Genomic DNA, 23,945 nt, shown 5'->3' on the forward strand with positions numbered 1-23,945 from the left:
CTGAAAAACTCGTTAATTCAAGATCCTCGTCCTCACTTTCAAGGCCATCCATGGCCTTGCCCCCTGCTACCTCTCTGACCTGCTGACTCTCTACCAACCTGCCCGCTCCCTCCATTCAGCGGGCTCCAGTCTGCTCCATGTCTCACGCCTGACCCACCCTACCATCAGTGGCCGGGCTTTCAGCCTCTCTGCCCCCACAATCTGGAACTCCATCCCATGTTCCCTTCACCTCGCTTCCTCCCTTGCCTCCTTCAAGGCCGGTTTCAAGATCCTTCTCTTCGATTGTGCCTTTGGTCGCGCTCCCACCTCTCTGCCTTCCCTCACCCATACACCACCCCTCCCCCATGCTCGGGCCCCGACCCCTGACTGTTCAGCGTTTTGGGACGTCCTCCCAGCGTGAAAGGTGCTCTATAAATGTAATTTTGTTGTTATTGTTAATATTTTCACCAATCTGTCCATCACCAAACAAGAATTAATAACAGTAAAATCTACCAACTCTGAGTATCTGTAGACTCTGTTGATTAAAATTCAGTGGAAAACCACCAGTCCGATTCCATCTTCATAATTACAACAGCCTCGGAATTATATCCGAACCCTGACTTCTCTGTGAGAATCCTATAGCGTTAATCTTGTCCACGCAGATGCCCGAGCTGAGCAAGACAGTTGTGTAGAACGTGTCCATACTCAGGGGGCTGAGTTTGTGCCAACAATAGAATTATTTTGTGTGTGTCTTTTTGTAAGTCTGTGGTCCACTTGTCTTTTACATAAATTGTGATACTGTATAAACTCCCAGCTGAAGCTTTACTTCCAATTATAAGCAATGCCAGTAAGTTCTCCACCATTCCTGGTGAACCGATCAAAACGCAGGGTGTTTTAAGCTCTGTGTTTGAACAACAGATAGAATGTAACTTTTATTTGGAATCAGGAATTGCAGCCGCAGAAACTACAATCGCTATTCACCTCACACTGTCCTTTATTCCTTGAACTGATCACAACTGTGATCACAACTGCAAGTGACCCTTCATAATAAAGAGCTGTCCTATTGACTTGCAGCAGATAATTCTATTACAGAATAGAAGTATTGTATGAGATAATTTTATTGAGTAATATCTCTTGAATGTTCTTTTTCCTTTTTTAGAAGTGTTGCAAAACCTGAGAGGTTCAGTGGTGATAACGTAATATACAAACCAATTGGGGTAAGTTCATAGCCCCTTTTGTCATATTTAGTGTATTCTTTACCACTTGAAATTCATAATCAATATTTGTATACAGTAGCCTGTTAATATTTTAAAAGCATTATATCCTGCATTGCAATCAGTCTCATGGTTAATTCAAAATTGACATATTATTTGGTTCTGTCTAACCTCATGTAACATGTTTTATTCCTTTCCCCTAGGAGAACAGTCCTGACATGGTGTATTTGGGTTCGCTGAATAATTTTGATCTGTCGTTTGCCTGGACTCAGGATAAGTGTGTGCCATTGGTTAGAGAAATCACTTTTGAAAATGGTGAGGTAAGTCCAAGTTGGCTGTGAAAAGAACTATTTATACAATGCCCTGATTTATATCAGTGAGGAGTCCTGAGTCAATCACTGCACTTGAAATTTGAGGAAAGACATTCACATCTAACCATTTGAAAACATTTGTATTACAGTTGTTTCTCAATATCCATTTTTGTCTAAATCTCTTCTCCCCCATTCCCCTTCTAACGCACATTATACACCAATCCTAACTGAGGAAACAGGTGGGTGAACAGCTTCAGGCATCCACCAATACAGCTATGTAACCTGCCATCGAGTGTGAGTGATGTAATTGAGTCCTTTTTTTAAAAAAAACTTCCTTCCCTCCGGGGAGAAGCACTCTGAGAATAAAGCTCAGTGTGGGAGAACTGCAGAGACAGACTAGGTTTTGCTGCTCAGTGTTGCTACCAGTCCTCATTTTACAAAAGTACATTGCAAACAAACCAGTTGATTTTTGTAGCTTGGGACAAAGTCCTGCTTAATATTTTGACTCCATGTGGTTTTCATACATAATGGTATATACTGTAAGAATCAGTAATTAAACCATGCTACTAATGTTTTAATGAAGGCCACTGCAATGCTGTGCCTTGGAGTGATGGGATGTGGATCTGAATGTTCATTTCCTGATTCAGTGATCCCTGAGTTCTGTGTTGCAACTTGCCATGGAAACCTGAGAAAAAAATATATGATCAATCATTATTACCTTTTGCTAAAGTCCAAGACAGGGGATTAGTGCTGTATTTCAGTTGAGGAAACATTCCACAAATAGGAAGATTGAGATTTGATTCCAGAGATGTGTGGACACATTCTCAGGGTCAGACATGAAGCTGAGATATGCCATCCTGGGCATATTGTGGGTATGATGGGTTTGTAGGAAAACATTCTTAATTTTAATGTTCAGAATAGTTCAGCATTGTATGCTCAAAACGTTCAAAAGATGAATAAAAAATTATAATCCTTACATTTGATACAATGCCTTTCAAATGGGGATGATGTGTCGACACAATTCACAGGATTTATTGTAAAATATAATGACTGTATTTTGTAGGCAAACACAGCAGACAATTTGCTCACAGTAATATCTGATAAAAAGCCATGAAGTATAGAACTATTGAAATTTGGTGTACAGAAGAAAGTCAATTGGCCTATCGTGTGTGCATTGACTATTTTAAGAGCTAACCTTTCAGTCCCATTTACCTGCCCTTTCCCCAAGCCCCTTGTAGTATTCTCTTTTAGGTATTTATTTAGTTGTAGTCCTGTAGCTCAGTGGTTAGAGCAGTCGCCTCGCAAGCGAGTAACCTGGGTTCAATTCCCAGCAGGGAGAAACTATGGGCAAGTTTCCTTACTCCACACACCTCTGCCTACCTGGCAATAAGTAGAAACCCGGTTGTTAGTCGATTGGCGGATCACTTATCCGGAGGTAATCATTTCTTCAACAACAACAAAAATGATAATAAATTGGTCATTTCAATCCACGACTGTTTGTAGGACACTGCTGTGAAAAATTGGCTACCATGTTTCGCCCACAGAATATACAGTCAATTCACTTCACAGTATATTCTGTGAAGCGCTGTGAGACGTCTCGAAGATGTGATGAGGCGCTATATCAAATGCAAGGATTATTATTATGGTTCCCTTTTGAAAGCTGATATGGATGCTGCCTTAACTACCACAAAGCATTCCATATCCTAACTACTCTGCGTGAAAAAATTCTCCTGACCTTCCCATTTGCTAACTATCTTGAATTGATGCCCTCTAGTCCCTGAAATGAATGATCAATTTTATTTGGGGGATTGTTGGCCAGGACACTGGGAGATAATCCCTTCTGACCCCTGAACAGGCAGACAGGTTCTCAGTTTAACTTCTCATCTAAAAGATAGCACCTCCAACGATGCACCCCTCCCCCCCCCCTCCCCAGAACTGGACTAGAGTGTCAGCCTAGACTAACTTCAAAGTGCAGATGTGGAGCTTTAACCCACAACCTTCGGAAATAAAACAGAGGTTTCAGTTATGTGACGAGGATTATCAGAAAAATGACTTTTTTTAATCACTGAAGCCTGTTAGAATGTACAATACCTTACCACAAATGAGTGCTGAAGCCAAATGTGTAACTGTGTTGAAAGGGGAATGGATACATATTTAAGAAAAATAATAACTGTGAGGGCAAAAGAGCAGCAGAGGAATGGGTTTTGGATATCTGCTGGGGAAGGATTGGCTGTTGGGATGAATGGATTCCTTTTGTGCTGTGAAGTGTCTGTGATTCTCTGATTACATTTCCTCAATGACCTGGGTAATGAAAACTGTAAGTTATTATACTTCTGACAAGTTCTCGAACAGAAGAATACTGGTTCTGAATTTCTTTGTGATAGTATACTATGTGCTGTACATTTGTACTGCCATGTGTTTGCAGATAGAATAGTAAGCAGTGTTAACACATATTAACATCAGAAGTGATCATTTGTTCAGCATGTCTTGTATACCAATATGCTAAAAAGATGCCAGATGTTACATTCAGTGTGAAGGCTTCCCAGTGTACTTTTCCCACAGTGAAATTAGGTTTCCCTCAACTAACCCTTAGAAACAGTGTTCTATTGTTTAAAGCCATGTTCTAGTCTGGTGGCTTAAACGGATGCTTGTGTTTACATAGGCAGGTGCTTAAGATCCAGCTTCATTCCAGTTTGATGACCTGCTTAGCAACATGTGTAAAATATCTGTTGATGCAGCTCCAGCCCAGGCATGCTGCTGCGTTCCTCCATTCCCTTTACCTTGATTTGTGTTTTGTAAACCAAACCCGTGCACCACATATCCTGCATTTTAACCAAAACATTATAATTTCATCTTGGAACGGATTTGATGATTATCTGCTATTTACACAAGCCTATTAATATTGATCTTCCCTGACCCTCTCTAAATTAAAATTTACATTTTAAAAAGTAAAATTATTTAAGATTCTATTACAGGCATGAAAAACTATCCAGCTTATTTTGCAGAGTAACTACCCTGCCATCTCCATTATAAATATATTTCCCTGAAATCGATCTTGTACACACATACTGCCTTTCCCCCACCATACACAGCAGTATTTTCACCCAAGTTGAATGATGACTATTGCATGGAAATCTGTTCTCAAATTGATTTGTCGTTGCCCTTCCAGTGCCTTGACACAATGCTTCTGGTCATTTCCCCTCTCATTCCTCACCCCCATTCTAAACCATGGAATATTTTATGCTTAAGGGATCAGAGTGAAATTTTCTTAAGCAGAGTGTGACATCACAGGATAATTGAGAGGTATCTTGAAGTGTTGCTCCAGTCAACACATCCTAAGCTTGAAGCCAGCCTGGGCTCTTAGCTTGGGAAATGCTGATCTAGAGTGATGGCACAATATTATTGTATTAAAACCAATCTGGTATGAGAGACAGAATACAATTAGTTTTAACACACACTTATTTGATTCTGTAGTGTTAATGGCATCTAATACATGAACTTCTTTTATAGTTATGTGATTGAAATGCATGTACTTAAAAAGCTAATACTAATACTGTAGTGTGGATAATGTAACATTTCCAATGAATCTGCATTATCTTGCTGCTCAGGAGTTGACTGAAGAAGGCCTTCCATTCCTTATACTGTTTCATTTGAAAGAAGACACTGAAAGCTTAGATAAATTTCAGCATGAAGTTGCAAGACAGTTGATCAGCGAGAAAGGTAACTTCCTTTGCTTTTTCTCCACTCACTATATTGGATTTTCTATTGAGTAACAACCATTTACATGTTTTAACGTACACTGTTAAGTGGTATAAGCCATTTCTGACTTCTTTACATTTAAAGGTTAATGGGAAAGAATTATGATTTAGTGTGTTAATACCGGGAGTTTTTATTTTGTAACACAACTCAAGGTGCAATTCTCATCAGAAATTAGAGGTAATATGGTATTTCTATTTTAAGACAATTTCTCTGCTCTCCTCACCAGTAAATGGCATTATTGTTCTCCACATGAAAGATCAATGTCCTAAAGTGCTTTTAGGAATAAGGCCTCTTGGGCCTTTGTAAGTAAACACTGACTCACTGAATAATTTGAAACCTACAAATGCAAATCTATCTGAATGAACAACTGACTCATATACATCGGACAGAACCTATTTAAACACCACAACATTAAAGAATCCATGGTGGCCTATTATTCATCCTCCTGCAGTACCAATGTATACAGATAAAGTGTCTTTGCTGTTTTATCAGTTGATAACATCCCTTGAATAATCGTTGAGTGCACTTCAGCACATTTTCATACTAAGTGGCTTCCCCTTGTCATACACTGTAGGTGAGAAATTCCTTGTTGCTAAGTGTAGCAACTTTGATGGTGCGCACTTCTAATGCAGTTGTCCCATTTTATGTGCAAATCATCAAACACTACTCCAAGTTAAGAAGGGTTTCTCTGCCTTGTATGCCTTTTGAAAATAATAGGCTGTAAATATCTGCTCTATCCATGTACACACTGGCCTGAAGCCTCAGCAAATATAGCAAAAATTGCATTACTATAATGTCCTTCATGTTAGCATAATGTCTCAAAACATTTCACAAGGACAGGGTTGTATGCTAGAGAAGGGAGGTGCAAAGGTATTTATAGGTGAGTGTGAGAACTTTGAAATTGATCCGTGGGGTGACATTGGAGGCTGGTGATGCAGTATCATGTAACCACATTCTATAATTAGTTACCTTGTCAAACTTTTCCAAGTTTAAAAAAATTAATAGAAGTATTTAGAAATGTGGTAGATCAGTTAGCTAATGGAAGCTAATCTAATCCTACTTAAGAGAATTAACAAAACCAACGCATAAAATACCCTGGAGTGATCAGTTGTTATTGGTCAACCGGATGTCTGACATGTGGATACCCCAAGTTTAACAGTTTCCAAAGCAGATTCCGAATTCCACGTTTATGCCACGTTTATCTCTGGAAGGGAACACTCTCTCCCTGGAGGGATGCATCTGTTTACCCAATTCCAGAAACTATTAGATACAGGTTCACAACAGCAACTTGCATTTATATAGTACTCTTCACGCGGGGTAGCATCTTGGAACGCATAACAGTGGCAGAGCTTGACTTGATCTGAAGATGGACAATGAAGGGGCAAGGCAGAGGGATTGAGGCAGAGTTGCAGAGTCTCAGGGTAAAGTGGCTGAAGGCACAGCCACTGGTGGTGGGAGTGGAGAGATGAAGGACATGCAGGAGGCTGGAATCAGCTGGGCGGGGGTCGGGGTAGAGGTGGGATGTAAACCCAGGGAGGTGAGGTGCCAGGGCATGAAGTCATTTGTATGTTGGTGTGGAGATCTTGAAATTGATTTGTTTTGCAATAGGGTGCTAGCGGAGCCTGACAAGGACTGGGGTGATGGGGATAAATTGGATTAGAGCTAAAGTAGAGTGTGTGCTGGGATATTCCTATTGTTTAACCAGCTCAAACCACATAATTTGCCATTGAGAGCACAGTTTGGCAAGCTTTCCCACTGCTTCTTTCCCACTAGGACCACCTATTAGGGATTTGGTTTGCAGGATTAACAGGAGCTGAGTGGGAGAATCCCTCCCCTATTTCTGCTCATCTGAGCAATTGGAGTCGGGGAGCTTGAGCAACAGCTACTTAACTCTGTAAATACCATTCAAAGTGGATATCAAGTTTGGGATTTATGAGTATGTGCTCACAAACTCAAACTTCAAATAACACCTTTCAGCAGCCGTTGCCTCAAGCTTAAAGTTTCCTCAATAGCTATTTTCTACCTTTCCCTCACCCATATTAATAGTATAATAATTCTTGCATTTAATATAGCATCTTATCATATGTCAAGACGTGTCAAAGCACTTCACAGGATTTTGCTGTAAAGTGTGGTGACTGTATTTGTAAGTGAATTCATAGTCCAATAGTCTATAACTGCATGTTGTCTATACTTGTGTATAAGGAATAAACATTTAGCTGAGAGGGCAGAGAGCTCTGATGTCTGTGGAGCTATACCTCAGCAAAAGGCTTTACTTTCAGGGGAGGAGGATGGAAACCAGTAAAACTACAAATATATTTACAGCCAATAATTTGAAAGTTCTGGGAAACTGTTGAGTTAGGGAGGAGACTTGCACTTTATCAAAATTTGTGGTCTGTTGGAACCTTACAGCCCATATTAACTGGCATCCCCGTAAAGGGAAAGGGGGAGTCCCAACCTTTACACTTTGCCTGGATGAGAGTAAATCAAGAGAAGATATATGCCAGTTTGACATTTTTCCAGGGAATGAAATATATGAAATTCTTGTCAAATCAGTAAATTGTATGAAATCGCACATTGGTGTAAATATGCTTACAATTAAGATCTGTTGAACCAGGATGTGATTGAAAAATAATGATAATCTTTGCCTTTGATGTAGCACCTTATCATGTTGTTAAGACGTCTCAAACTACTTCATAGCGTATACTGCAAAGTGAATTGACTATTTTGTAGATATTTTTAAAAACTTAAGAATATCCATTTTGTTTATATAGAGCATAGTCCCTTGGGAAGAGCTATTCAGGGAGAAAAATGTCTGCTGTACAATTCCATGTAAAGGAAGAATAAACCTGTCTTGAGTACTGGATAAGTTAATGTACCAGCAGTAGCCAGAGCTAGTGTAAAACCTCACTGGAAAGGCTGTTTTTGCTTTCCAATTTAGTGACTATACAATTACAGTGAAATTAGTAGGCTTTTTATTTAAATGAAAACTTTTCTGATCACTTGAATATGAAGCAAAATTCAACTACAATTACTATAGTCTTGGAAGATGTCCAAATGATGCTTCATGTGATTAATATTTGGGCTGCAGGGTTTTAGCTGTGATGACAATTTTCCCTTCACAGTTTTATCACTCCATTGGTATGCGGCATTGGACTTTAAACTGAAGTTATATACCTTACAGTGAAGGAGATTATGGTCTGATTTGATTGAGGTATTTAAAATATTAAAAGCAATTAACAGATTAGATAGTCGATAACTTCCCTTTGGTAAAAGGATCCATTATAAGGGATCATGGCTTTAAAATTAGAACAGAGGCAGGAAACATTTCTTCATATAGAAGAAATGAAAACAGAAGTCAACATGAACAACAGAAGTGCTCAGTTCTGACGAATGGTCGTGGACCTGAAACGTTGGCTCCATAGCTGCTGCCTGATCTGCTGAGTGTTCCCAGTGACTTCTGTTCTTGTTTCAGATTTTCAGCATCTGCAGTATTTTGCATTTTCTTCATATCGAGGGTTGTGGAGACGTAGAATGGTCTGCCCCAGAAAGCTGTAGAAGCAGAATCAATATCGATGTTTAAGATAAAGATACTGGGTAGTTGAGAGATAAAGGTGTGTGGTGAAAGGACAGGGCATTTCAGATTAAAAGATCTGCCAAGATCTAATAAACTATTGCAACAGGCTTGGTGAGCAGAATGGTGTCCGGTTCCTGTTTCTCAGTGTGCCTGCTAGCACACAGTTGTTTTACTGCTGTCTTGATCAAGACATTTGTTCCATTTCACAGGTAAATTGTACGATAGCAAATAAATAAATAACTTGTAAATCACTTAAACTCTCCAAGGAATTCAACAGCATGGTAAAATTCAGAATAACAAAACTAGACGTGTATCTGTTTGTTTCCAGAATCACTGCTTTTGGTTTTGTAAAGTGTTGACATAAAATAAGACATAACTGAAGCCAGTGTCAGACTGAAAGTGGGCATGTTTGTACACAGCACCAATCTAGGAAGTTTATACTAGTTGCTGCCATTTGATAAAGCAGAAGTGCGAATCAATCCAAGTTAATTGTCTTTGGGAGATTTGGTATCCCGGAAGCCCAGCTTGCCCTAAGGGGAAAATGGAGAAATCTTCTTGTTTTATATTAATAGTACTAGTTCATTATGCTGTGTTTAGACAAATTGTCTTGTGTTTTGTGAATATACTAAAATATGGATAAATTCTTTTAGGTACAATAAACTTCCTACATGCTGACTGTGACAAGTTCCGTCATCCTCTCCTCCACATACAGAAGGCTCCAGCAGACTGTCCTGTTATTGCTATTGACAGTTTTAGGCATATGTATGTTTTTGCAGACTTTAAAGACTTAGCGTAAGTAGATATTTTCTTTTATTGATAATAATAATCCATGCATTTGGTATTGCCTTTCATGTCGGGGGGGGGGGGGGGGGAGTGCATCCCGGAGTGCTTCACGGGATATATACACTAAAGTGTCTGTTTTGTGGATGTGCAGTGTCCTACAAATAGCTGTGAAATGAATGACTAAATTTATTTGAAGGATTGTTGGCCAGGACACCAGGAGGAACTCTGTTCTCTTTTAGAATAGTGCGAGGGAATATTTAAGGTCCTCCTGAACAGGCAGATGGGGCTCGAGTGAATTCCTGTATGAGTCTTAAGTGCCAATGTGGGGCTTGAACCACAACTTCTGACTCCCGGAGGCAAGAGTGCTGCCAACTGAGCCAGGCTGACACACATACACTTCACACTTTTCTGGGAAGGTTGTGACTTCAATTCATCGAAAGAGGACTTTTTTAATGTAGTATTTGCTGGTTTGTGATTTGCCATTTTACAGAATCTTGCAAATGATGCTCTCAGCTCGTGGGTTGACATTTTCATTCAATTTGTAAATATCTAAGTTTTAATTGCAGCACAATCCTTAACCTTTTAAAGTTTATTTCTTTAAAATATTTAAAATTTCTTCTCATTATTGCCTCCCTCAAAGAATTTAAACATATACTTCCTTAATCTTCAAATTAATAGTCAATCAATTTAATTAATACGTGTAACAATGAAGAAGTGTGATGGTTGGTTTGAAATACACAAAAGTCCTGTATTCCAATGTGTTTCCAAAATGATAATGAGAAATCGGGGTCTCTCTCCCCTCTCTCTCCCTAACTACACCTCCCCCCCCCCCCCCCCCACACACACACCAAGGATTTGGTTGAATGATGAACAGCACTGTTGGCTGTCTTGTCCTTTTTCAATTTTTAAAAAAAATGTTATTAGTAAATATTTCAGAAATATTACACATAATTTCTTTCTTGTTCTTTGAGCATTTTTGTTAGCAGCTTCCTTTTAACTCAATGTATAGTTCCAACAGAACATAGAGCTTCAGAATTAGTGAAGAGTGTGGCTTCTATTAAAAACGCCCATCAAAATATTCCTTGAATTATAGACTAAATTCTTTCACAGTCTTATGATTGAACCTTTTATCTTGTATTGCTTGCATCTCATCAGGACACGTTAAAAAAAAGTAAGGATATATATAATCAATCTAATGTAATATGTGATTGACTTACCCCTGACTTTGTAATTTGAAAACTAAACCAGAATATACATATATAAATCTCTTGCCTACCTGTAGTTTGTCTTCTCCAATTTTTTCTGATTACAATGAAGTCTGGTGCTAACAATAACCCCAATAGTCTGTCTTTCTTGTTTGAACAGTTCATAAATGGAGAATAAATACAATAAGAAATACTTTGTTTACAGTGTAACCGATGAATGCAGAGATGTAGAAACTTACTGTATAAATGTCAGTCTTCCTATTACCCGTGTCCATTAAACTGGAGAACATATTTGCCCAATTCTTTTCTCATTTTAACACACAAGATATTTTGGCAGCTAATCATATTTGTAGTTGTATAAATACATTTTCTCTGCTCAAATTGATCTTTTACAACTCAGTTTAAAGCACATTTCTATCCTTTATGAGGGCCTCCACTGACTTCTGATGTCAGGATTCAATTTTTTTTAAGGTTAGTTGGGTATCCGACATGTGGAAACTCATCCCCATGCTTAGAGATTCCAAATTAAACTATAAAGAGTTCCACACACTATATGTATGGTTTCAGATAGGTCCACTTTAGGGATTGTTGAAGCGCCCTCAAGAAATGATTCCTTTAGAAAGATGATTTTTGGGGGGGAGGGAAAGTTGATGTTGCGACTATTTGATGTGAGCTTGTTTAGATTGGTCATAAATTGCTGTCTGCAGCTTGCCATAAGACAAACTGTACAAGATGTGATGTATTCTTCAGAGCTTTTGAGACCAACTAGCAGCAGTCTGTGTGACTGCAGCACATTTGACATTTCATAGATAAAATTGATTGCTGGATTTTAGCACTTTGCAGTAGGTGACAACAGATGATCTAAGATGAAATTTAAATTGATCTTCCCTCAGCGTTTATCTCTGGTATGTGTGCAATTACTTTTCGCTCTGGAGGACCTTTTGAAAGCTTTTCTGTCAATACCGACTACCTGACTAGTGCTTGTATTTGTAAACTGTGTGTTTGACACCTGCTGTTGGCTGCTACACAGAAGGGCTAATGCAGAGACTATGCACTGTGGGAGCTATCAAGGGGCCGCAATGGGCTGTCATTGCTCCTGTATCCTTGGGGGGATAGGAAAATCACAGTAGCCGACAACCAGTGCAAACTGACACTCTCTTCTGCCTTTTAATTAAATCGCCTTCAACTAACCAAAAAAAAGAAAATCAATTAGGATTGATTTTCTAACTGGTTTGTTTTATTCCCTGTTTCATGCTTTGCTCAGACAGTTGACTATTCTTTTGATTACAGAATTCCAGGTAAACTGAAGCAGTTTATATTGGACCTACACTCTGGTAAATTACACAGGGAATTTCACCACGGCCCAGATCCCACTGATACAGCTCCTGGACAGGTAAGAAGCGCCGGGTATAGTGAAATAGTGATGGTGAGTTAAGGGTTAGAATAATGGTGCCTGCAATACACCCTCTGATGTTCATAAATGTTATCCAACTAATTTCACAATCACTAAGAACAACAAACTTACATTAATATAGCACCTTTCATATTGGGAGGACATCTTATGGATTGTTTTTCTCCTCTTTTGACCCCAACAACTCAGCTTCTGATTACCCAACAATCAATCCATTTGTAGTCAGTCCCTTGAGAGCTGGCATTGTTGTCCACTCCCTATTTCAAAACTGCCTTGGTCAATGTTTGAATCTGGATGGTTGTTTAAGGTACATATAACGTGTGAACTGTGTCCAAACAGACATCCTAAATGGTTAGTTGGAATGAATTTTATGTCATCCAACAAATGTTTTTGGTAAATTCAACTTTACAGAGAATGATGCATTTTAGGCATTTGCCTTTATGTTTGGAGGACGTCCCAAAGACCTTCACAGGATACAGTAAAATGGAGTGTGTTTTACAGCCATAAAATAATCTCTGAGCACTTTACAAAGATTTATTAGACGGTGGGGTGGCTAGAGGTGTGGTCAAAGATGTAGGATTTAAGGCAGGATTTACAGCAGAAAGGTTAGGAACGTAATAGCTTAAAGCTTGACCACCGACTGACAAAGGAGACATGCACAAGCTTGAATTCACCGAGTGGTGGGGACAAGCGGAGGTGAGGAGCCAGAACTTGATCCCATGGGAGAAGCCCAGGACAGGGTGTTGGGCGGCAGAATTTAGTGTGGTTGAGGTTGTGGGAGACAGAGTTTTGAATTAGCTGGAGCTTATGGATAGTGAACATAGGAACACCAGCAAAGAATGCATCTCAAGTCTAGACGGGAGGTAACTGAGGCGTGAATAAAGGTTTGGGCTGTTGCAGTATACGGACAATACTGATGCAGTATCATTTCTTTGGCTTTCATATAAATTCCATTTAAGTGGTTAGATGGTGTAATTCAAATTATGAGGTATTTACAGATGAGCACAATGAAAGTTCAGTTTACTGAAAATCTGGGTTTTACAGTTTGTTGATGAGTGGGATTTTCTCTTGGCAGGAGACATGGTCTGAGAGTTCAGGAACATTTGGTGATTTGATTGGTGTGGATCTTGAGATTCACACCTTCCCATGCAAGGCTTTGTTTCAGGTCCCTTACCATAAGGGTGGGAAGAGACTGTCAAAGATTTAATGTAAACACATATTAGTACTTAAATCCTGCACCATGTGGAAGATATTGAATAGCAGAATTACCTACTTTGTAAGGTGGTCATTCTTTAAACCACATTCCTCATATCACACTCTATCCCCAGCGATCGAGCTGCTCTGTCCACTATCATTCTTGGAGATTCCCATCTGTAAACATTTGTTGAAAAACATTTATCAAACTGACATCAGCCCAGAGCAATGCTTCAGTTGGCCTGGCAAGGAAGAAATGCATCAGTGAATTTTTTGAAGGAAATTATATCCACGTTTTCCTTTTTTTCTCCTCTTCCTCCCCCCCCCCCCCCCCGGATAATTTAATTGAAAATGTGATCCTAAAAGATAGAGCTTTACTTTATTATATAATTGAATTGTTAATTTGAATGCTACTATTAATTCTCTTTTTTTTCTGTGTTTGCAACTAATTAACAGCAGCAAAGTGAAGAAGTCCAAAGTAGTCCCCCAGAAAGTTCATTCCAGAAACTGGCTCCCAGTGAACACAGGTATACCATCCTCAAGAGAAGCCGAGATGAATTATAGATCTATTAAGGAACTGTACAAGACCAGAAAACAAAAAGCTTTGCCCCATGAGTGGCAGAAATACTAAGCCTATATTTTCATAAGTCTGTGTGTACAGTTTTTATTTTGGATAAAACTAAAAACAAATTTCCAACAAATCGTGGTGTTATTGTTCTTTGCTTCCCTGGCTTGTGAATACATTAATGTATACTATGGTTCAGTCTGGTCAATTTTAATAAAAATAAACTCTTGGTAAATGTATAGATGTCAGAAAACATCAGCTATTTCCTGATCCAAACTTTTCTAATAAAAAGGCCATATCCTTGAATTTATCACAAAGGATTTGCCAATGATGTTTACCACATACTTGCACTGTCCCATTAAACAGGCCTCATCTTTTGATGTTTTATCTCCAATTTGTCAAACATGCTTTTTTTTCAAAAAAAGGAAACGTTTCATTTAACAATTTGCTATGTGGGTGACGTGAGCTGTGATGGTTTCAGAATGTCCACGTTGGAGAGGGTGTGTTGCCCTCATTTTGGAAAACAAAATAAAATTTTAAGTGGCCTAGTATGATGATGTGGTTTGTAAGATTTTGTTCAAATGGGAATAGTAGTTGCATTTTCATTTCATTTCTTAGGATAGTAAACATTTTATTCATAAAAAAATTAAAAATGTACAAAATCAACATTCCAATTACTGGAGCTAATAGATATTTATAACATGGCTTTGTAACATTCCTGTTCACATATTTGTTTGAAGGCAAATGTCAATATTAGTGTTCAATACAGCTTGTGCAAGCCTTCAGTCTGAATTTCAGATGCCAGCACTGTCTCTGTTTGTAGGTAAATTGTACTGACATCTTGCAGTACAATATACACCTTCACTAAACATCGTCTGCTCAGCCTGGAGACAGTTGTTTGCAAATTATTTCTTTAACCCTCCATCCTCTTGGTGTTCAATTTGTTGTGGCCTTGAATTCAGCCAGATTTTTCTGAAGCTTCAATTCTTCAGATCTGGGCAGCTTGAAGAAAGTTGAACTTCTTTGTCTATCTTCTGCTGCCGTTTCTTCTGCAACATCTTGCCACCTGTGAAGCCAAGTACCCCTCCACTGACTGCAGCTGCAACTCCCATGATTTTGAAGCCAGCCAGGAGCCCAACAGGACCCCCCACCAACCCACCAATGAGAGCACCTGCCACAGGCAACATTGCCAGTTTATATTTAGCGGCCTGAAAAATCAATGAGAAACAGGTTTAAAAAAGACACAAGCCAGATTGCCAGTTACTGTGTGATTTCTTGCTGTCTAAGAGCTGGTACCAATCCATCAGGGTAAAGTCTCTTTTAGTGCAGCTGTTCTGTGGATGATTACTATGTGCAGAACAGTGCTCGCTAGTTTCACTGCATGAGACCATCACAATACAGATTGATTTTTTTTTTGACAAGCAGTGTGTCACTTCTCCCTTATTTCCTTAATTGCTGGTTCCCTTAACATTTGAGAGCCCAGATCAATCAATTGGGTTAATTCAGAGTATTGCTGGCAGGCAGAGCTGCCATTGATTACTCAGCAGGCACAGATCCCTACCTTAGCTAGGCTCCTGGTTCCCTCTTCAACGTTCTCAGCAGCAGTACTGACATGGTCTTCAATGCTGTCAATCTTCTCCTGTTGGGTCTAGATGCAAAGGAATTATATGCTTGCTTTCCAGCTGGGAAACAGCAGTCAACCACTATACACAATTATAATTCCTATAATCAGAGCTTACAGCATCTTTCATCTACTAGTCAATGCATCTACAATTCCTAATGGCAATTTCTTAACAGTGATCCCTCTGCCCCCTTTGTCTACAGATAGTTTGCTGACTGTTTAAATATTTACCAATATCAAAATCTCTTTAAATGGTGTGAGATCCGTGCCATTTAATCCATTCAGTATTATTAGTGTTTTTTCTGTAGTAATTGTTTTAGTCCAAATCATTTAATACACATTTGCCAAGCGGGGTGGAGTGTTTGGAGTATCAAAGTAGCACTATGCTGTGCTGGAACGCAATCTGATCAACTTGACCGATTTCCTTATCTGAACTGTTTACCTAGAGCTACCAACTCGAGGTTCCTTGCCCCAAAATGGCTTATGTAAAGCCCAGAGAAGAAAGGATAGATTGTGTACTCTCAAGGAAAATATATAACATAAATAGACAACTGCTTAGAATTAAATATTTATTTGCTCCTGATAAAATTTTGGATTTTCTTTTAAAAAGTTAGTTTAAATAAACTCTAATACTCTCCCCAGATTCAAAGTGTTGTATTACATTGTCAACTCCAACTTAGAAGGAACAGTGCACCTATTTACTCCCTACAGTTGCTCTAATGTAGTATGATTCAGGAAGAGAGGGTCACACTTGGGAGTCCCTCTCAGCTGTGCCATTGTGTAGAGTCTGGGCACAGTGTTAGAGGCAGAGACCCAGGCTCCCTGGGCTTTCCTCACATGCACAATGGAGGAAAAATACTGCCAGAAACACTTGAGAGGTAAATTTCAATATTTAAGTTGTCACACATGCTGCAAAATTAGTTCAAAAGCACAATTCTTGCACAGCCCGGACCTAGCATTTTAAATACGCACATCCAGCCTTTCAAACAGCTATTATCCCACCCCATCACATTGACATTTCCTGTTGCATGCTCAGCCCAGTTTGTTCAATACAAAACCACCGATTACTGGCAGAAGTTTGAAATCACAGAAGGAAAACAGTTGGAAATATTTCCTGAGTGTTTTATGGCAGGTGCAACTTTTAAGATGGATCGAAATTGGAATCTTTCAAAATTAATTACAAATAAATTGCAACCCAAACTAAATGAAGACAAGTTAATCCCGACTGAAACTGCACTTTATTGTTTTGCTGTCTTGATACAGCAAAAACTGAATATTGAATCCAGCAATATAGCCATGTGGAACAAGGAGCCTCACTTTTACACCCACTCACTGTATCTCATCAAGACTGAAAAACTAACACCCAATTTTGGAATTCTGCACACATTCACTGAAATAGTTTTTTTGATCAATTGGTTAAAAACATTAAACTAGTTAAGGTTCTATAAATGCAGAACTGGTTCTTGTAGCCTTGTCGATGACTAGGGAAGAAGATTATTGACCACTTCACTGTATGTGTAGGCTGAGCCCAAATATAGCACTGCAACAGGAGGCTATGTTCTGTTTATCTTTTTCTGGCCACCAGAACCTGTTTAGGTTCCTGGCAGCAGCAGAGTAACCTCATTTCTATTGTTGCTTTGTCACAATATCATTGAAACAAGCCAGCTTTGGGAACAAAGCTCCACACCAACATGCTGCTTGACCGAGTAGAGCAATCTTATCAATGGGGTCCAAGAAAATTTGATGCACAAATCGCACGAATATTAAGACTTTTCACATGTTGCTGGCTTTCAGAAATCAAAATGAAGCATTCTTCAAAATCCCAAATTTAACAACTTTAGAAAATTGAACCTGCCACTTAGCGCTTTCAGTTCCACTGCAAAGATTGTAAGTGGATGGAGGGCACAAGACAAAGAATTTTGGTAAGTATTCCAGAGACCAGAAGCAAAGTGACTGAAGGCTCACCAGCTGATGGTGAGAGAGGGTTTGGGGTACATGGTTAGCAGACTGAGGCAGTAGGTAGGAGAGCAAGATCACAGCAGATCAAAGAGGTAAGGTGGGGTAGGGCCATGCAGGCAACTGGAAGTTGGAACAAAGATCTTAAAATCTATCCACTGGGGAATACGGAGCCTGTCGAGGATGAAGTTGATGGGCTTGCAGAGTAAGTATGAAAAACGGTACAGCATAAATACACATTTTCTAATGTTATTTCTAGCAGTTTACCCAATCAAACAAAAAAAGTTTTACCACTATTTCCCTGCCCATCTTATAAACCTACAGATCTCAAGCCTGAAATTGCACACAGTAACAAAACCAAAGAAATTACAAGTTACCCAGATGAATTTTAAATGACACTGGTATCATTCATGCCAATACTGTTAGATATCTAGAATTATACAGCCTATAAAATAATTACAATCAAGACAAGTGGGTTATTACTAGGAGTACCGATTCCGATTCACTTTGTCTCAGCACCACTGGGGAACCTACATTCACAAGAATACGATTTTAACAAAATACCTTAACAATGATTGTGAAGTCAAATCTCTGATGTATTCCTGACATTTACATAACTGTCCACATAACTGTCTGATAACAATATTGCCCACATATTACGGTGGGTAATATTGTTGAAACGTAATGTATGAAACAATTCTTCCTACACAGACACAACTACAACATATGAATACAGGGGACCAAAAAAAACAATATGGTCCCCCTGTGAGGTTCATCCAGTATAAATTGCAACAAAAAAGCAACCGTCTCATTCATGCCTCTGAATTGAACTTTTCATCAAATACCTATCAAATTCTCTCTTGAATTTGCTGACTCAATATCCCTCCACGACCACAGCGGGTACACACTATCGTCATAGCAACAGTTCCTAAGAGTCTTTTGTTCAGACAATCCAGGGAACCGCGACTGCTGCGAATCACCATCAAATAGTTTCTAGCAAAGTGCTGCTCCCCTTTATCAAACAGACAAGCAAACTGTTGCTTTGTATATTGGCTGCCGCCAAGAGGTCCCCACTGTTGGTCACCATATGCAAGACTCCACAATATAAATCACTATTTCAGTTAATTGCTTGCAGACGCATCCTTTGCCTCCTTCAGAACGTTCACATAAACCAAATATTCAATTAAAAGCTTCATCTTTTCACAGATTTTAAAAAGCTTTACTACTATTTTAGATGAGAATGGCCACCGAGCTGTAGATTCTGACAGATCAGTGACTGATGACTCTGCTAACTCCTAAATTTTATGATGACAATAGAGGCAGCGAGGGGTCATGTGAGTCTGTTTTTTTTGGGGGGATATAGTAGAGGCAGAGATAGAATTGGATATTATCCACACAGACCAGGGGGAGCGTTCCCAATCCACAGCACCGACAATGCCCTTGTTAAAGTCACCAACTATATTCTCTCTATTTGTGACCAGGGCTCCCTTTGCTCTTTGTTCGAGATGTCTCTGTCTGCCACCTTTGACAACATCGACCATTCCATGCTTCTCCACCAGCCTTCCTCCTTTCTCTACCTCCACAGTTCTATCCTGGTTTAATTCTTACCTAACCCAGTATTTTCATTTAGTCTCTCTCACTGATGTCTTTCCTGCCCCCTACAGTGTCCTGTGGTGTTCCTCAGTGCTCTATCTTTAGTCCTCCTTTTTACTATTCCGGGTAAAAATATTACTCCTAAGTTTCTCTTTCACTCTTCTTGAGGTTATCTTATAAACTATGTCCCCTACTTACTGACTCCCTTATCAATGGAAATAATTCTTTATTTGCTCATGATTTTATACACCTCAATCAAGGTCCGACTCAACCTTCTCTGCTCCAATGAAAACAGGCCCAGCCTATATAAATGAAGGTGCTATATAAATGTAATTGTTGTTATTGTTTTAGATTGCTAAATGTGGCTGGATCAAATACTGGCTAAACAAATTCAGGATTAAGTTCCCAGATTAATCAAACAGTATTTTTTTAAATAGATTTAAAAAATATATTTTTAAAGGAGCTGTTTCATAAAGACAGCAATCACCAGTGGGAATGAAATAAAAGAGTTGCAGCTTCCGTGAGTGAGCCAAGGAGAATGAAAAGCAGCGCACATCAGTGTGTGTGTTGTGAGTAACCAGTTGTGCCTGGAAAAAAGATGCGGTGGTGTGCAGCACAGGGGTGTACTGCTGGCACAAGGTGCTACAGAATGAATTCCACATGTGTGCTTGTATTAAATTAGGTCATAAAAAACACTTCGTAGTATAATTGATCTTAAAGTCAAGCTTTCCAGAGTCAAATCCTTCTGTTCATCTAGGATGCTTTTTTGCATGCAAAAATCCCCATTGTGTTAGCTTGCACAAATGAAAACCACTACAATAATATCACAAACTCCTTCCCTTAAACTACAGCAACTATTAACAGAAGAATCAGCAACCCCTCATTTCAGTAAAAAGGAGTAATTGGAAGATAAATACTTACATGAACCAGCTGAGAAAATTCAGTTACCAAATTGTTAAGCTCAATTAAGTTCTGAAAAATAAATATGTAAATGAATATTACAAGCTACTCTAAAGGCCCCCGGGACAAACTGTTAAATACAAACCTCAAATCAGCTTGCATTAATCCTTTCCGTTAACCTACATTTTTTTTAATGAAAATGAAGGTAGCAAGATGTATACACTCTCGACATTTAACCACTTGTATCATTTTTGATGTATGTTTTTGAAAAGTGTCTGCATTTTAGACAATAAAAAATAATACAATAATAACATTAATAATAAAGTAATAGATTTAGCTAGTATTCTGATGATTATAACATTTTAGAATTACAGAATAATTTTCATCAACGTGTGCGTATGTATCACTTGCCTTGTAGAATGAACGTCTCAAAGTGTTTTGTAAGGCAGTAGAAAAATATGGAAGAAAGAAGGGGGGAAACTTACGGGAGTTGACCATAAGCAGAGTCAATGATAGACAGTTTAAGAGTGTTTTGTAGGTGGAGAGAGAGGGTGCAGGTAAAGGTATGTAAATCACTTGCCTCTTCCAACATCTCCCAAGACTCTGCAGCATCTTCTTGCTGAGGAATGACTGGCAGTGGCATGTGCATCTGGGCTAGGGGTAAGTCTGAGCTGGTTTCTTGGGAACGAATAAATGTGTCTAGAACAAGAAAAGCCACTTACAGCAAGGATCATACAAGTTCCGGTCACAGCATTTCTCAGTCTTAATGTTTAGCACAAGATCACATTGTCCTCTTTCTTGTTCTTCTGCAAATTATTTCATTCAAGTAGATTTGTCTCCAAGGTTTTGATTTTACAGCAGCAGACAAAGCCAGTTTGTGTACAAATATTGGTTGCTTTATAATTGATAAAACTGTCAGGTCTGGCAAAATAACAATACCACAGTGTTAATCTTAATGTAATCTAAATTATAAATCTTCTTAAACTGGCAAACTCCCCACCCCCCCACCACACACACACACACACCAGCTAAAAGCAACATTTAGGCTCTTGTGAACTGAATCAGGTAGCGAGGAAGTAGCAGAATTACACTGTAGTCAAACAGTAGCCAGGAATCACACTGATATTGAACCTGAACTGAATCTAGGCCCTTGTTCCTCTCAACTCTCCTTTCTCCCCCAATTCCATGCCAAGACCTGCTCTGCCTTCCCCCGCCTCTGCAATATTGCTCGACTCCACCACTGCCTCACCCTTTAGGCCGTCAAAACCCTCATACATGCGTTCATTATATCCGGGCTCAACTATGCCAACACCCTGCTTGGCGGCCTCCCCAACTCTCCCCTCCACAAGCTGCAGATCATCCAGAATTCTGCAGCTCGTGTCCTCTCCCGCACCAGGCTCTGTGACTCCATCACCCCCACCCTCGCCCAACTCCACTGGCTCCCCATTCCCCAGAGGATAGAATTCAAAATCCTCATCCTTACCTTCAAGGCCCACCCACCCCTCCTACCTCTCCAACCTGCTAACCCCTTATCAACTTGTCCACTCTGTCCGCTCAGCAGGCTTGGCCTGCTTCACGTTCCCCACCTGGTCCCCCCATCATCGGTGGTCAGGCCTTCAGCCTCTCTGCCCCCACCCTCTGGAACTCCGTCCCACATACCTTTCGCCTCGCACATTCCCTTGCCTCCTTCAAGGCACACCTCAAGACTTTCTTCTTCGACTGTGCCTTTGGGCACCCTCCTACCCGCACCCTCCCCACCCTCCACCCTAACCAGCTGTCCTCCCAGGGTGAATTTAACAATGAGAGTGATCCTATCTGGATCAGCAGCAGGAAGCTTGCCAGGCATTGCTCTCAATGGCAGGCTAAGTATTTTTAGCTGGTTAAACTCCAATAGATACCCAAACAACATGGCTGACCATAAAAAAACACATATCTTGGGTCCTCAAGCTTTGGCTCTGTCCAACCTCTGGAAGCAGGGTGTGTTCATCCTGAGAGTGTGCACTCCATTCCAGACACAGGGAAAATTTCATGTGAAGGTAGTGTACATATGTGGGATTAATAATAATAAGACTTGCATTTGATACGCCTTCTAGACGTCTCAAAGATCTTCACAAAATATACTGTAAATATACTGAATTGACTGTACTTTTTTTTGTGGGCGAAACGCAGCAGCCAATTGCGCACAGCAGTGTCCCACAAACAGTCATGGATTGAAGTGAACAATTTCTTATTGTTTTTTTTCTTGATGGATTACTATGAGAGGTGTGGAGTAAGGAAACTTGCCCAAGGTTTTACCCTGCCGGGAATCGAACCCGGGTCTCTCGCTAGCGAGGCGAGTCCTCTAACCACTGAGCTACAGCACTCCATGTAGCAATTCCATCTGATTTGCACACTCTTAAGCATCGTGTTGGATTTCTGCAGGTGTCAAGACACTCAACTGAACCAAAAAAGCATTGATATTTTATTTGGGGAACTGTTGGCCAGGAATCCTTTCTCTTTTCGAAAACTGGCAAGGGATCTTTAACATCCACCTTAGTTTTAACATCTCATCTGAAAGACAACGCCTCCAACAATGCAGTGCAACACCAGCACTGCAATGGAGTGCCAGCTGAGACCGTGAGTTCAAAGCCTCAACATGCGGATTGAATTCACAACCTTCTGACTCAGAGGCAAGAGTGCTACCAACTAAGCCAGGAAGTCAGCCTGTGGAAAAGATTGCTAGTTTTAATTGTCGGTGTATGTTAGCTATGGGAGCTATAACGAGTGTATATTATGAAATTCAGGTCAGTTTACACTGGAATTTCATGTGCGATGTATATATCATAGCACAGAAGTAAAAGGATACCATTCTATCTTTCTTGCCATATTATGAATGTACTGCACCAGGAGCTAAACCAGTGCTCAACATAAAGTAAACAATTACTCACAGCTCAAAGATGAAAGATAAAGCAGCTGTAAAAGAGGATAAGTTTCATTTCACATAATTACAATCTTACCGTCCAAGCTGTGGGACTGCAAGAGAGGAGATCCAGGTCCAGGTGGTTGGTCGCCCACATTACACTGGGGATTTGACACTTCTTCAAACTCCGAATGGAGCTTCAGAAACTCTGTCACTGCTGCTGCTGCTTGCTCCTTTACGGGACTCACAATTCTCTCCAAAGCTTGTGAATCTTCCGCTCTTACTCGCAAGAACAACTTTTCCATCTCTTTCATGTTAGCTCGCAGTTGCTATAGGAAAAGGTGAAATGTCACACCCACAACACAATGTCTCCACATTTCATTTTTTGGATAAATATTTGTGCCTATCGCTGCTGGGAAACAGAACTCATTTCCATTTTTAGAATCATAGAAATTACAGCATAGGAGGCCAATCGGCCCATCAAGTCTATGTTAGCTCCTCCACTCAAGAAGCAACATATACTAATGCCAATTCCCTGCTCTTTTTCAGTGATCTCTCATATGCAGTTTAGTTGTAAATCCAGTGTCAGAATTAAGAACCCCCACAATCTGTGTGAAAGTGTCTGCTCCACTTTTGTGAAGGATTTCTGGATTTCAAAACCCAAAGACAAAAGCTGTAGAGCTAGAAAATCTACAATAAAATGTTGTTTATCCACATCTGGATGTTGCACAAAGGCTAGGAGACACCGGGAAAAATATTGCTGTGTGCATGTGTGAAGTTGTTCATGAGGTTTTTAGAAGACTTTGAGCCTGCATATGCACAACGTTGTACACACACCAACAGGAATATTTTTGCCAGTAGTAAAGGCAAGTCCTTGTATTGTTCATTGTGTACAGCTTAGGGATAGGGATAATGTAGAGACAGTTGAAAGAGGAACCAAAAGTTAGAAAGATTCTCAGAGAGAGAGGCAGAAAGAAAGGA

General features: G+C 39.7%; 2 protein-coding genes across 4 annotated transcripts in view; one reads left to right on the forward strand and one right to left on the reverse strand.

Moving 5' to 3' along the window:
- erp44 (endoplasmic reticulum protein 44) overlaps window positions 1-14,549 on the forward strand; it is a 49,202-nt gene extending 34,653 nt beyond the window's left edge. The window contains exons 7-12 of one of the 2 annotated variants that reach the window (XM_042345476.1): window positions 1,139-1,196; window positions 1,397-1,513; window positions 5,113-5,224; window positions 9,488-9,629; window positions 12,116-12,218; window positions 13,890-14,549. In XM_042345476.1, coding sequence (XP_042201410.1) covers window positions 1,139-1,196; window positions 1,397-1,513; window positions 5,113-5,224; window positions 9,488-9,629; window positions 12,116-12,218; window positions 13,890-13,994 — 637 coding nt within the window. In that variant the 3' untranslated portion in view covers window positions 13,995-14,549. 2 annotated transcript variants of the gene reach the window in all.
- A 67-nt stretch (window positions 14,550-14,616) lies between these two features.
- stx17 (syntaxin 17) overlaps window positions 14,617-23,945 on the reverse strand; it is a 52,259-nt gene continuing 42,930 nt past the window's right edge. For both annotated transcript variants that reach the window (XM_007897434.2, XM_007897435.2), the window contains exons 4-8: window positions 23,062-23,293; window positions 20,646-20,764; window positions 20,087-20,137; window positions 15,557-15,643; window positions 14,617-15,203 (exon numbers count right to left, since the gene is read on the reverse strand). In XM_007897434.2, coding sequence (XP_007895625.2) covers window positions 14,976-15,203; window positions 15,557-15,643; window positions 20,087-20,137; window positions 20,646-20,764; window positions 23,062-23,293 — 717 coding nt within the window. In that variant the 3' untranslated portion in view covers window positions 14,617-14,975. The remainder of the gene's footprint in view (window positions 15,204-15,556; window positions 15,644-20,086; window positions 20,138-20,645; window positions 20,765-23,061; window positions 23,294-23,945) is intronic.

This window comes from Callorhinchus milii, unplaced genomic scaffold, assembly GCF_018977255.1.
Source record: "Callorhinchus milii isolate IMCB2004 unplaced genomic scaffold, IMCB_Cmil_1.0 Scaffold2, whole genome shotgun sequence".
In the NCBI taxonomy this organism is placed as follows: domain Eukaryota; kingdom Metazoa; phylum Chordata; class Chondrichthyes; order Chimaeriformes; family Callorhinchidae; genus Callorhinchus; species Callorhinchus milii.